At 38.2% G+C, this 15,672-nt stretch overlaps 1 protein-coding gene and 1 long non-coding RNA gene across 5 annotated transcripts in view; one reads left to right on the forward strand and one right to left on the reverse strand.

The window, feature by feature from the left end:
• The window catches only part of rph3aa (rabphilin 3A homolog (mouse), a), a 43,940-nt gene that overhangs the window by 12,932 nt on the left and 15,336 nt on the right, over positions 1-15,672 (forward strand). Inside the window, exons 1-3 of one of the 4 annotated variants that reach the window (XM_084935941.1) lie at positions 7,507-7,685; positions 12,855-12,986; positions 13,131-13,260. In XM_084935941.1, coding sequence (XP_084792067.1) covers positions 12,871-12,986; positions 13,131-13,260 — 246 coding nt within the window. In that variant the 5' untranslated portion in view covers positions 7,507-7,685; positions 12,855-12,870. Of the gene's footprint in view, positions 1-7,506; positions 7,686-12,854; positions 12,987-13,130; positions 13,261-15,672 lie in introns of those variants that run through there. The other 3 variants (XM_084935942.1, XM_084935939.1, XM_084935940.1) reach the window with 3 other exon arrangements.
• Positions 398-3,736, reverse strand: LOC146384131 (uncharacterized). Its single transcript, XR_014800811.1, has 3 exons — positions 3,153-3,736; positions 2,744-2,820; positions 398-1,448 (listed from the first exon to the last, which is right to left on the reverse strand). It is a non-coding gene; the product is annotated as an uncharacterized LOC146384131 (long non-coding RNA).

A 15,672-nucleotide genomic window follows, 5' to 3' on the forward strand; every position in this document is an offset into this window, starting at 1 on the left:
TGAGCTCTTGACACATTGATGTGGACTGTAACCTGCCATCTGTCAGGGAAAGGTCATCTTAACTGATTGTATCTTTGATGTCATCTGTTTGGTCATTGCTCAATGTCAGCTCCCTTAGCTCTTTGCTCACTATACTTTAAACCTCACATTGTGTTTGGTTCAAATTGAATCCATTTTGATATTTAGTCATAAAAATAACAAAATGTCATTCTTTTCTTGAATTGGATTATTTTTTTTGGAAATTATACAAAACGCACAAAAATGACAATTATTTAAGATTTTATAGCATTGCATAAAATTGCATGCAAATTCTTGCATATTGATTGTACTATTTAGATTGATTTTAATATTGAGATGAGTCAAATTAGCTAAATAGTAGTTTTAGGAATATTGAAATTGTCAGTCTACAGATGTCATGTCTGTATATAGATAGATTATATAGGTTATAGATTACATACATTATATAGAGTTATATGGGTACTTTCAGGCTGCCATGAGAACTTTATGTGTTCCCACCATATTCCCAAGGCACCAATACTCTAGGAGCAGTAGTGATTCTTGTGAAGTAACAACATAAAGTCTGCATTAATGTAATGTATCAACGGGACACTTGCTATTTTAGAAAAGTTAGTCTTTACATTTGCAAAATTTTTAAACTTCATTGTGCTCAGTCACACCTGTTAGCATAAAACTTGAAATATTAAAATAGTACAAAACCTTTGATAAGTGACAGTAAAGATCAGTTTATAACAACTAAGACATCAAACTCTTGTATTTGTCTTCGTTTACAATTGCAACAAATTCCACAGAACCAATATCTCTGAAAATGAGTGCATGCTTCTGAAACATTTGATAAGATGGATATTTCAGAAACATTAGTTTGAGTCTGCTCAATTGCAAAACAAAGGAAAAACTACTGACTTGCATGAGATAAGCATCTGCAGAGTCCACCATTATATTGTTGTTCACATAAGTTTCTTAAACCATGAACAAATGAGTAATTGTCTAATCTGGAATGTAAAGTGTAGTCATTTAGTGACATACAAAAGTGAGAATGAGAACTTGCGAGAATAAAAACACAAACAGTAAAATAAAAACTGTCCTTAACGCTCAGGCAATTGTATGCTGAGCAAACAATTACAGTTCTGCATGGCGTTCTGCAAGAGTCTGTTTCTTAGACCATGCACTACTGAGATGCACTGCCTTCCACCAATGTTCATTAGGACATTCTGAATGACTTCAAAGATGCCCTTAAGTTCCTTTGGATAGTCTATGTTGAGGGCAAAAAGAAGGCCCATCAGCATGGAAATGGCACTTGAGACATCCCTCAGATTAGACAGGATTACTGCCGCCTCAAGGACAACCAACAAATCGATGATGTCTTCTTCTTTCACCATCACAATGCCAACTTTCATCCTCTTAGAAAACGTGTCTTCAATACTTGTCGGCTATAAAAGGGTTCAAAGACAAAAAAAAATAAAAATTACACAATTACAATTACACAATATCCCTCGTGCTTAAGAATTCATGTCTTTCCAAAGAAGAGCCATACTGATGCCTTGGATGATGCTGATTGGCTTTGGGTAACACTTATTAGTTGTTAAAGTTTTTTCAGAATGAGATATGCACCCCCATGTTACAAATCCATTTCTTGCTGTAAACAAAGACCATGTTCATAAATAACTGAGCATGTCTTCAATTGCAGAATTCAAACAAAATTTTCAATTTAAATGGTAAATGGCTTGTATTTGTATAGCGCTTTGTTAGTACCCTAAGGACTCCAAAGCGCTTTACACATTCAGTCATTCACACACATGGGTGGATGACTGAATCGTGGCTCAAGAGTTGACAGTTCGTCTTATAATCGGAAGGTTGCTGGTTCGAGCCCCGGCTCTGACAGTTTCAGTCATTGTGTCCTTGGGAAAGACACTTCACCTGTTGCCTACTGGTGGTGGTCAGAGGGCCCGGTGGTGCCAGTGTCAGCCTCGCCTATGTCAGTGCGCCCCAGGGTGGCTGTAGCTACAATGTAGCTTGCCATCATCAGTGTGTGTAAATTTAAATCTACTTATGCTAAATATTGGCTGTGCTCTAAACCAAATCTGGCTGAGAATACATGAAATGTGCAAACTGCAGCTACACTTGTGGCTCCGTAGACAATGCTTCTTTAATCAGTTTATTGATTAAAGTTTATTTCCCCCCCCTATATTAACAGCATAAAAAAAGAGCATATAGACATGGCTGAACAGGTTGCATAATTGGCACTGAATATCAACATCCACCTTTACCCAGCTGCCCAATGACTCTGGGCCAGTAACCTTTAATTGCTTACCCAGTCTACACAGTCTTTTTTCCAGGGTCCAGGACATTTCACCAAAGTATTGCCACCCACAGCTGTAGCAGCCACTGCAGGCCCTTAAATATCCTAATATCTCTGCCATTACAGTACACAATGTGAGAAATCAAACGTAAAGCTGAAGTGAACAGTACAGCAGCGAAATGTCAAAGACCCTGGTGAAGACATGAATAAACACAAGACACTAATAATATCAATGCTAGCTTGCCAGTTAGTTTCTCTGAAACCTAGACCAAATCCAGTGTCAAAGATTTTGTAATAATACATTTGGTGAGGAAAAAGTACACATGTCATCATGTGGCATCTATTGTTTCATATATGCCACATGTTTCATTTAAAATCCACTGTGGTGCTGTCATTATTAAATTTACTAAAAGAAACAATGCTAACCTTCACAGTCTTGAAAGTGTGTGAGGGATCTTCCTTTAGAAAATGAGGTCCTCTGTCCTCTTCCTTTGTGTAGGGCTCTGGTCAAAGAAGTCAAAAAGAAAACAAAAACACTTTTTAAACAGTGTTTATGAAGCATGTAGACAGCTCCAAATTCACAGCTTTTTGATACATAATTCCATCAATATATGATTATCATTGGAGATTTTGAATCAGGCTTATCAGGACATTCAAGTAGAATATGATATCCAACCTACCACCAATATACACAGAAAAAGTTAGCACACTAAATGTCCAATTGTGAAATATGATGACAGACTTTACTTATCAGCTTTCTTTCAATGAGTTCATCAGTTGAACTGGATAACCTAAAACTTAAACAAAGGATTAGATTTTGCAGTTGAACACTTACATCATCACCGAAGCATTTATGAGCCTAGTTAGCCCTCCTATGCCGCTCTTGATTTTGTACATCTCCACGAACCTCTCCATAATGGTCAAGCACAGCAAAAAGGAACCCTTTCAGGTCAACAGATGTAAGACGGGCAAATTCTGCTTCAACCTGAGCAACAGAAGAAGAGGGGTGGAGAGTAAAGGGCAGAATAGAAAAAAGATTCTTTGAGACCCAAATTTAAGCAAACCGTCATCTGACGCCCATTAGAGAAAACACAAACACACAAAAGCAAACAAACAAAAAGATGCACTTTACCTGAAAGGAAAGGAAGTTCAGAGAACAATAAGCTCTGTCTTGAAATCTTTTAAAGTAGAATGATTGTGTGATGTAAAACTTTAGTAAACGCGCGATTAAAAGAACACTGAGTAAAAGGATAAGTAACAATTTCCTTATTCCTCAGATGTTTAGCTTGATGAGCAATACTGTTTTAGTCCAACTGCCTCATTAAAGTTACACAACAGGCTTTTTACATTAAAGCCAGCAAGTCCATTACATACTCCCTTTTTATATCTGAAATACTGTGCACATTCTGTGTATATGCAGTGGACAGCAATTTACCCAAAAGAGTGCAAAGTTTGCAAGTCCACCTCATTTAAATGACAAAGTCAGATGTGATCATCTAGACCTGTGAAATTAAATTAATGACAAATCTGCAGGTATGGATGTTATTACAACCACAAGAACCTAAACAGTCTGCTCCATTGCTTTTGTTAATGAATCATTTGTTGGTAGCACGTCTGAATATTTAGTTTATGCCACCTGCATGCGATCATCAATAGTGCAATATTACTTCTTAAGAAGTACCCTGACACTACAATCTTTATATCATTTGTTCTACAGAGCTATTAAGTTACAATATAATCTGTGGTGTTTCCAATATGACAAAATGCACAAATTGTAACTTACCATTTGACTCCACTGACAAAAATAAACCCCCAGCATCAAGTTTGACTTCACAGACCTAAAATAAGTAAAATAAAAATATATGTTATAATTATATTGTTTTCGCCATTTACTCATGTTTGCTAATTTTCTGACATATAAACAATGTTAGTTTTGTTACAATACAGGGAATGCAGTTTAATTAAAAGGTAAATTATGCAAAAAAAAAAAAAAAACACAAAAAAACTTCTGCAGTATACCATGCCAAAAATCAGTATCTCTTATGCCAATTATTTTATCACTACAGCTCTTTTAGTATGGAAACTCACACAATCTAGTCATACTGATCACAAGAGTTCAAAAATAAGTTAAAATAGTGAGCTGTTGTTAAGCATAAAGAATTTCAGGGTAACAAATAACTGCACAATATAATTAAAGCAAAAAATAAACACACTGGAGGACTATCTGATGAAAACTTATATAATGCTGGTTTGTAGACCATATTTTGTCTCAATCCTCAGTGCACTCTTGCAGCTTAGCATGCAGCAGTTAATAACAACTTAAGTGATTACATAGGGGTAAACAGATGACAACAAGCATAGCAGTCCTGCCAAAAAGTTCTTTTTGAACCCAGTCAGTTATTGGAAATATTGCCAAAATGAACTTCCACCAAAATACAACAGCCTGTGAAGTACAGAGACACTATGAAATAAGCTTTATTAATTAGCTGAGTTAGCTTGCTAATATCGCAACAGTGGTTGAGTGCACAACCTTAAAGCTAGCGGCACAATACTTGTGATTTGGTCAGTGCCACATTAAACCGATAAAAAAGGCCATATGTCAGTTTATTAGGTCAAATTTGGTCATGACACACAAGCTGGACCTTGTCGGCTAAAGTTACATTAGCTAAAGCAAACATTTCGGTAAAAGAGAAAACCCACGTCATGCCATAAATTCAAAACATGTTCCAACTTTTGTAGCTCTCTTTCCTTATCGTTATAACCAATGTTACTCACCTTGAAAGCATATTCCAAAGAAGACGATTAGAAAACGTCCAAGTAAAGTGAGCATGGTTAACCGCCAATTCCCCATGATGCACCTCGATAGCAGTCACGTGGGACAGTTTTGAATCCTGCTGTGCTCAACTTACCCACATTGTCAAGTTCACATAAGTTGCTGATTTAGCTGGACATGAGTTTTCAAGTTAGCTTTTTTTTTTGGTGTAATTGGGACGTTTTCAACTTGTAATTCTATGTTATAACAACAACTTCAGTCATCTATCGTCAAACTGATATAGAATAATATGTTGAAATAACAAACATCTAGAATTACATTTTACAGTGTAGCATTACAGCAAAGGAGTGTTATTTACATGGTGTATATATGCATCAGGGGCAACTTGGAGTTCAGCTTCAATTTGGCCAAGAGTAAGTTGGTACATGAACAGGACGAGCCAGTCACCAATCCACAAACCTTCCAATCAGTAAACACTACTACCCATGATATAACAAAAATAACCTTAAAATAAAAAAAAATTAGAACCCATTTACTCCGAGCTAATTGAGATTAAAATGACAGGGAGCTTCCGTTTCAGTGAGTGTAGAAAACAAAGTGCAGGGCCCACACACACGAAGTATCCCACAACTGCTTTGAATGCACATACTAGTTTGTAATTTATGTAACTAGTTTGCACTCTGTTAATTAAGGTTGAATTAATATTGACAATTATAAATGATAGCTATGAGGATTGGAAAGATCATACTATGGGTTTTTAAATTTTTCTTGGTTAAGAGTAGAGGACAATGCTTTTCCAGCATTTTGTTGACCCATCCACCCCAACCTCCGCACTGTTTTCACTTGGTTAAAAAAAAGATTCGATAAAGTTTTATATTTTCATTCATGGTTTGGTTCTATGTGCCCCAAGAGGATGGCAGCAGACACTACCTGCAGACACTACTAAGATAAAAATACCAATGAAATATAACTTTAAATGTAATTAGTATTAATGAGGAGTTTCATGAGTCTAATTTTACTCTGCATGAAAAGAAATTCCATAGTGTTATTTGCAAGGTTGATACATACATACAATATATGACTAAAGAAATATCATTTACATAAAGTTTTACAACTACATTCACATAGTTGAATGCTGGTGGCCCATGGAGACCCACCAGTGCAGCTTAATTATGAGTAGAGCAGCTCCGTTGTAATGGTATCACTGCTACAAGATCAGTATATGAGACACACCAAAAGGGCATGGGGTGAAAATAGGGATAATGCTGACATGCTGTCATGTGTAAGCGGTTTGGCCTTTTTAGCATGTGACATTGAGAATCAGATAGGAGTGTCATGCCCTGCTGCAGAGCCCAAGTGCACATTGATCTTCTCTAATGCAGTGAGCTCTCCTCTCAATGGTCAATTTATAATGCACGTGCATGTGTGTGTGTGCAGAGTGATGATGCAGAGATGATGAGAAACAACCAATTGGAACTCTAATTCATGATTTATGCGATCTATTATGTGCAGTATAAATTAACAATATTCTCTCCTATAACTATCTGTAGTCTGACTGACTGATGCTAACTATGGAATAGTTGGTGCCTTTGCATGGCAAATATGAAGCCAGTAGCACATTACATTAGCATCAACAAGCCTGATTACAATTAATGTGAAGCATAAAAGCAAATTCTGACATTTTAGTCATTCTTTGTGAAACAGATTTAACAAAGTAGATTTTAATTCAATTCAATTCAATTTTATTTATATAGCGCCAAATCACAACAAAAGTCGCCTCAAGGCGCTTCATAGATACAGAGAAAAACCCAACAATCATATGACCCCCTATGAGCAAGCACTTTGGCGACAGTGGGAAGGAAAAACTCCCTTTTAACAGGAAGAAACCTCCGGCAGAACCAGGCTCAGGGAGGGGCGGCCATCTGCTGCGACCGGTTGGGGTGAGAGAAGGAAGACAGGATATTATATTATTTTTGTAGTTTTGCTCAAAGGCAAGCTGTTTTCTATATGCTGAACTAAGCTTGCAACCTGCTGACTGTAGTTTTGTGAACACATATGCAAATTCAATATCCCAAATTAATTTCCTTACAGTTCAAAATATTTTGATAGAGATATATTACTAACTTTACTCATACAGATCATTTGATTTTTTTTTTACAGCAAAATCTAAGTGCAAATAAATTTTCTGCTATAACGGAATTTTTTTCATGGCCTAAAAATTGTTTATTTGCAGATGGTCCAGGCTGTAACTGCAGTGATTTGACTCATGATGACAGCATGTGTGTGTGCTACCCGCTGAGTGTAGTGACTCATGGGCTGAAAGTGTCTGCCATTTCTGAACATTTCCTTTCTCCCTGACCCCCCCCCCCCCCCACCTTTGTTTTTCACTCAAACCCTTCAAGGCACATAAGCACACACACACACACACACACACACACACACACACACACACACACACCAAGTCGCAGATATCAATCTGTCAGGTTGCCACATTGTCTGCAATGACAGCAACCTCTGACATTTACATGCATTGGGGACAGGATATTCTTTTGAAGAGGAAAGGGATGCGAAAGAAGAAAAGCATTCAGCTGTAAAGTAAGTGAGGCATTACTCAGCAGCCACTGCCCGATTTAATGTCTGATGCTTGGTCATTAATGAGGCAGGTAGCAGATATAGTTGGAATTTGGACAATAAAATGTGCTAACTGTGGAGCAAAACTATTTTCCTTCTGTACTTACTTGGAATTGAGATGCAGTCTGCAGGATCAGGAAAATGGCTGGTTGGTCCAGAAGCAAGAGGTTGAGGTCATTCTTTTCTCTTAACAATGTTCTTGTCAAAAGATAATGAGTGTGCTACTCTACAGTGAAAATGACTTCAGGCATGCACATTGCAGTCCAGACTTGAACAACACATTACTGCTAACAGTTCACTTACTACAGTCAGCAGTCAGCTTCAATTAATGCCTCATTTTTTCAAGCACAAGTACAGAATTTATGTGCCTGTGGACCAGCAGACAGTCAGGTTTTAATGGCCAGAAGCACTAATATAGCAGTAGGTGTGGTCGAGCTCACATAAATCATGGGTAACCAAATTAACTCCTCTCAGACCTTTTTAAAGGCGTACCTTTTCAACTGTGGCACACTGAAAGTTGAATGGACAGCGAAAACCCTGCAGTCATGTCTTTACAAGCAGAATAATGTGAGCTGCTTTCAATGGAAATATCACTCAGTCACATATATTACTCTGAATTTCTTCATATGAATTGATGTCAGCTTGTTCTATTTATTCTTGCCATTTAGTTATTCTGTGAATCACCTTTAAAGTGCACTTCCAGCAGGAAAAATATGAATAAAATATAAGATGTAATATGCATGTTGAAAAACGAGCAGTTTTTCATTAAAACAATAAATTCTCCTTATTTCAGCATCAAATTCATCAGATTGTAAGATGATATTAATCAAAATCAGTAAAATCTCAAGTGAATTAGAGAAGATGTTAACAGGCGGTGTAGTTGTATATTGTTGCTTTAAGCTGCATGAATTTATTAAATATTTGCATCATCATAGTTTTCCACATGATCCATGTGTACATCCCCAAATACAGAGTTGTGAATGTTTATGAATGTGGCACAACCATATTAACTTAATGGTAACACTGTTTGATTTGGCTTTTGAGTCTTGAGCTCCTTTGCATCTGTTGGACATAGTGTAGTGTTTTACATATTTGCTTGGCAAGTGAATGGCCACTTGATTAATTTCAACCAGAGACACAACCAGGGGTTGCATCAGGAAAGGCGTTTGGTGTAAAATTCAGACAGGATTTAACTTCTTTCAGTCACAAATGATTGCCATATATTGGATAATGTTTTATACCTGATAAAAAACTAATTTGCTGAATGCAGTGTTGCTACCTTAATTTCAGTAAAGTAAAAGAGCAAACATACAACAATGAAGAGACATTCAAGACAAGAGGGCACCTATTCACATCCGTGGTTAATAGAGAAGTCTAACAAAAGAGAAGAAAAAAAAAGGTCATATTGCTGAGGTTTGCCCCACTCTATAATATGCATACAAGAACACTCTGCAGGATGCACGTAGATTATAATTGATCTTATAATTATCCCAGGTTTAGCAAAGCAGCCATTTGAGTTCCATGTAGCCCAAAGGGATGTGTTTGACAATTATACATGCAGCATTTATAACCTTGATCAAACCTTGCAAAACTTAAATATCTTTATAAATTGGTGAAAAGCTTTCTTTACAGCTTGGACAGAGCAGAATTATAACTAAGGAAATGTTGTGGTGATTGAATGAATAATGAATCCTTGTTAAATCCACTGAAACTACAAACATTCATTTTGTTGGAAGGAAAATGCCCACAGGCAATTAGAATAATACATTAAGTGACGTAAACATGATCATTATGGAGGGACCTGCTGACCACATGTTGAGGTTTTTCTTTTCATTTTTCCACGGTTGTTTATCAGATCCAATTAGATGTTAACTCAGGTGAGAACCAGCCAGGGCTGGACTGGGACAAAAAATCGGCCCGGGCATTTTGACTAGAGACCGGCCCACCAGGTATTAAAGCCATAGAGACTTTGAATGAAAGCAAACGCTGTTGTGATAGTGATGCACGCTTTCTTGTTGGTATATGTATGATTTCTATACATTTTATGTCAGATAAAAACTTTGGTTGTAAGATTCAGATAATTATTTATTAAAAGCGAGACATTTTAAATAAGAATAAGAAAGAAAAGTATTTCTTTGTGCCCCCCTTTCCCTGTTAATGCCCTACCTGGCCCCCTGGCAAAACTTTGCTAGACCCGCCCCTGCACAGTTACCAGCTGTCAGCTACAAAGGATCCTGGTGTTATTTGTCTCTCAGAAACAGTTCATAACTTCCCTTCAACACATTCATGTCACCTAAAAGGCAATCCTGTTTCTCCATCACCTGTTCAGCTCTTATGATTCAGTAAGGACATCTCCTGGTTTTATCTTCATGTTTCCCTCTCACCACATATCCAAACCGATATCATGACCAGCAGCTTTTACAGCTGTGGCTCCAGCAAACATCAGCGGATACTAGAAAATAATATTAAATAAATTCTAACAGCAGCTGATCAAGCTTAAACGTGTTGCTGTTGTTTAGCACAACATCCGCTGGTTTCCTCTTTCTGGTGCAAAGTAGGAGATAAACAAACAAGAGAGAAAAGCTGATCAGCTGATCACTGATCAGTTTCATGACTGAAGTAGCAACAGGAGTGGGAGGGGGAGAGAATGAGAGAAGAAGAAACAGCTGTGCAGCGTAAAGACAGAAAAACTCCAGCTTTGTGTCTTTTTCCTTTCTAGCTGAAGTACAGGACATACTGCGTTTCGAATTGAATTGAATTGATATACCTTTATTAGTCCCACAAGGGGAAATTTCATAAGGCTGCCGACCTATTGCACGCAATGGCGGCGCCATCTTATCACCATCGTTTCCTTTCAGCTCAATACAAAACTCGTAATATTTTCTCTGGATACGGGACGATTCCGTTTTTTTACGGGACGGTTGGCAACTCTACTAACTAACCTTATGAATATAATAAAGTTCACTATCGGTAACATCATAGCACCCACCCAGCTGTATAGAAACTCTGTCATGCTAGCTAGTACGCAGTACGAGTTATTGTAACTGACAGTAAAAAGTCAGCACAACGAAAATAAACTACCCCTAAACTTGGTTTATATCTGACCCAGACAGACTGCAGGTCATAACTTCTTACCTGAAGTTCAGTTCACCTGACACTCGGACCTGCGGCCGCCTCGGGTCTCTCCTCCTCCTGCCTCCCCTTTCCCTCATCCACCTGCTGGCCTCTGTGTAAGCTCCGCCATAGCCACCACCAAACAACGGAGTTATTTTTACACATCGGCCAGCATCTGGCCAATCCACCACCTTTCATCGTTTATACCGTTACAAAAAACCCCGAAAAAACATCGGCCCATAAAAACGAAAAATCACCATCGGCCCACCGATGGCCAGTCCAGCTATGGAGCCAGCCATGTCCCATTATGCCCCGTGGTCTTGTAATTGTGGAGGGCCAACTGTGCAGCCTGGTTTCAAAAACTGCTGCTGCCTCGATCTTGTGAAGATATCATTACTGACACTGTTGCTGTCAGAAATCTAAGAGACATGCATTTTTCAGAGCAACCGTGGGTTGCGCCAGAAAATCCCACTGTCACTGAAATTACCACCACACTTTCCCAGGAAAATCCAACACTTTAGTTCACAGACTGATGAGTTTGATTTTCATTGGCCAAATTATTTTTGCTGCTCTCCGAGTGAATATGCCAGAGGTTTTCCAACCATCCAGCAGCATTTGCACAAGTGGTATCTTTTTTTGCCAGTAAAATTTCTTAGACAGTCATCTTGTGCCAAACTAAATTATTGGTCTGTCTTTGTCTCAGTACAGCTGTTTAAAAATCCAGTTATTTACTTTCTGTGATGAAATTTTAAGAGAGTTCTTATCAGCCATATGCCAAAGACACATGTTTAGAAACCAGCAAGATTCTTGGTTGCAGCTAGTCTTAATTTGACAACACTGATATGAAGCTTCCACATTGGCACTGAGTGGACTTATGTACTCTGTGACCAAATTGGTGGAAGATGATATTCTGTAATATCTCATGATCCTGGTACAGAGACCTTGGTTTGAATAAATGTTTTTATTTGTTACATAATATGTTAGGATAAGCTTGCTTATAAAAGCAGCTACCGATCCATCCAGCTTCACCATTTTCCTCCTCCCACACACAAATCAGCTGATTATAGTGTGCAGGAAGAAATACGTTTGATCTTTTGTTCTTTTTTTTTTGCTCTCAGTCTAGGGTGCAGAGAACTGAGGGACCCTTGTAGCACAAGTAACGACAAAAATTACTGTAGTACTGTAGAAATGTAATGTAACGTTACTTTGTAACACATTACTGTAATGACAGTAATGGGTATAATGTGTTATTTTGTAATGTGTTATTGTTAACACTGGTGCTGTGTCACATAATCTTATATGGGCATCCCCCCTTTTTTGTTCTTGGTCTTCACTGAGCTACAACTTTAACAAGAAATCCTGGAAATGCCCCTGTATGTCTGCTGAACCTCTTAGATTACCAGTTTATTTACCCTCAGTGGGGGAAATGATCTTTTTTGGCAGCTCATGGCCCAGTTGAAAAAATAAATAAGGAATAAAACAAAAAAATATTCAATCCTATCTTGTAGGATTAAATGTGATGATAGAACAGTCCCAAAATGTTCTAACTGATTAATTAATTAACTACATTTATTAAGCATATTCTGTTGGCCTTTTCTCTGTAGCTTTAGTTTAAAAAATGACCAGGTCATGTGAAGCAAACTTAGAGTATGACCTGCAAGAAAAGTGACTGACCCCCACTGGCTTGTCACTGAATCTGTGAACCATTTAGACTTTAACGGATTTCAGATCACAGATCACTCTTAATTAAAAGGCTTATTTTGTGTGGGTTTTGGTCACAAGATGCACAATAAAAATTAGACATCATTTGTGTTATTGTGTATGAAAACAACTGCAGCTGCTCAGTATTATTTCAAGTCCAACATGTTTCCAGGTGTGCTTTGATGTTAGTGTCTAGCACTCCTTACTTAGGCACTTTTTGGATGTTTTGGCCATTTGTCTGAGTCTTATTTTCACTTTGCTTGTCACTTGTACTCTGTGTCTGTTCTGTGTGTTTGTGTGTGCGTGCTTTGGGTTCAGCAGAATTAGGTGGACGATGAACATGCCTGGCGGCACCCCAGGGGAGGAGCTCACAGATGAGGAGAAGGAGATCATCAACAGTGTGCTAGCTCGGGCAGCTATGATGGAGGCCATCGAGCAAGAGAGGATTGAGTGAGATGGAAAACCGTTGTCTCTGTTGTACTGAATCACATCACCAACCATGCACAGATGCTCACTGAGATGAACAACTTTTTGGTGTCAAACTTGTGCCAAGTTTGTGTCCCTGTGCTGATAATAATTTGCATGTGCTCTCAGGCGTCTTTCCAGTCGTCTGGATAATATCAAGAAGACAGCGTGTGGTGATGGAGAGATGCACTGTCTGCTGTGTGGTGCGTCGTTTGGACCACAGGGGGTCACAGCTGTCCTCTGTGTGCAGTGCAAAAAAGTAGGTGGATTTTGTTACTTTTTTTGTTCATAGGGGTTGAAGGGACTGTGCCTGGACTGGAATTTTCTTTACCACTGCTTGGAAAGTAACGTTTACTCAAATACTATACTTAAGCACAACTTTCAGGTTCGTTACCTTTTCTTTAACATTCTGCTCTACTTCATCCTTCTACCTAACGGTATTCCAGAGATTTATGTGACATTTTTAGTAACCAGTGCAATTTCTTGATTCATTTAAGTTGTTGAAGAGTTCAGGTGGTGATTACTGTAAGTCACTATGACCCATAAAGCCACAAAAGGGCGACACCAGTTTGAAACAAATGTAAAGAAAACAATTAGGGTTTAATATTAAGTTCTTGTCAATTATATAATTGAACATGTATACTAAAATACAATCTGATATTAAACATTAATTAAATGAGTGATAACCAACCATTTGGACATCTGCCACGTCACAAAAGATGAAAAACAAAAATAAAGCTTATTCAGGACCCCCTAAACAGAATTCTTGTTTCCTGTGTTCTATACTAATTTTCTTATGATATATATTGTGATATATATATGGGAAACCATTGGTGCTTTTTTGTGATTAATCAGTACAGTACAAGATATCCCATGGCCTTTAGGTGTTGTTCCTATTTGCGTGCAGTTCACACACAAAAGTAGCTAGCACAGCCACCTTGCACTTATGTAGTGTATGTCATGTTTCTTGTGTAACAACGGGAGACCAGTTTGTACTTTATATTTGAGTATAATGAAGTTGACTTAGAGATGATGAAAAAGTCATTCCCAAAAACACACATTAGGCACCACAGCTAAGTTACAGCTAACTGGCTAAAAGCCACAATTCAAGCTATTGTAGATAGCAGTGTTACACATATTTGCTTTATGGTTTAAAATGATTTAACTGACAGTTAAACAACACTGTTTGACATTGGCAATAAGTTAGTATCATGGATCATATTTAGAGTTGAAATTATTTGGCAAGCTAAATCACTTCATTATCTGCTACATACTTGTAGTGTCAGATACATTTCTGTTTTCTTGCAACTTTCAGGTTGGTTGCCCCTCCTATGTGCATTTCAAACCTCATATTTAGTGCAATGCATTGTCGGTAATTTCCTTTGGCAAAGTCGAGGGGCATGTTGGTTTGCTGGCTTTTCTGTCACTTTACTTTGTCATATAAGACAGCGGTCTCCAACCCCCGGGCCTCGGACCGGTACCGGTCCGTGAGTCGTTTGGTACCGGGCCGCGAGAGTTGAGGCTCAGGTGTGAAATTTATGGTTTTCAGGGTTTTTATCGGTTTTCAGCGTTATTTTGTTATCGTTTTTATCGTTAACTTTTTTTCCTGGGTCTTTTCACATGTGTTATGAATAAATCTTCTTTTTTTTTCGGTACCGGTACTGGTTTTATTTTGTTGTATTTATCCGCGACACCTTAAAGGCCGGTCCGTGAAAATATTGTCGGGCATAAACCGGTCCGTGGCACAAAAAAGGTTGGAGACCGCTGATATAAGAAATAAACAGACAGAGGTGTACATGCTACTTGTACATCTGAGTCTGCACTCATATGTCATGTTTGCTTACATTTATAAACAATAGGAAACCAGTTACATTTTTACTTAAAACAGTACTGCAAACTAAACGTTGGACCACCTTTATGGGCAAAAGAGGCAAAACAAATTGAAGGATAAAGAATAAACAGGCATGTGGTGCCCCCATATAGAAATGTTGGCAGAAATACAAAAGTGCAGAGAAATTTGTCAAAGTGCACCACTGGAATGATGAAGTCATTACACTAGGACAGGTCCTCAATGCACTTGCGCACATTTTTAAGTGAGGTCACGCTAGAAATCACACCGAAAAACATAAAAGCTGCCTCGCCCTGATGGGGTCAGTGACTTCTTTTTACTAGTTTACTGTCGCTGCAGCTGCACTAAGCTTCTAATACTGCATCTCTGACCTAAGCTTGGTTGTTACTGAAATGACTCACTATTGATCTGCTCATTCAACTCTTTCTTTACCAAAATATATGAACAAATTTTACTTATGTCTGTAAAAGTGTGTCAGTAGAATTTAGCTGAGGGTGCAGAGCGACCTTTTTGGACAGCCCGGTCCCCCAAGCCCCACCCATATTGCCAACACTGCAGGGAGCCCTCATGCACTTGATGATTTGACAGTGGGACAGTCCTGAATCCTCCCGGGTTTTAACGGAAACATGACTCAATGTCTGTAAATTTGTGACAGTGGACATTGGGCCTAAGAGTTCAAAAGAGGACCCAAATGCAGCACAAAATTAATTTAACAAACTCACAAAGGATGTGAGCAAAATGTGCTGCAAAATACTGACAGGATACAAAGTCCTTAAACTGAAAAAGGCAGAGATGGAAACCTGGGAGTGCAAGTATAGAGGG

Source organism: Perissodus microlepis, chromosome 7, assembly GCF_051167445.1.
Source record: "Perissodus microlepis isolate ML-2025 ecotype Zambia chromosome 7, ASM5116744v1, whole genome shotgun sequence".
In the NCBI taxonomy this organism is placed as follows: domain Eukaryota; kingdom Metazoa; phylum Chordata; class Actinopteri; order Cichliformes; family Cichlidae; genus Perissodus; species Perissodus microlepis.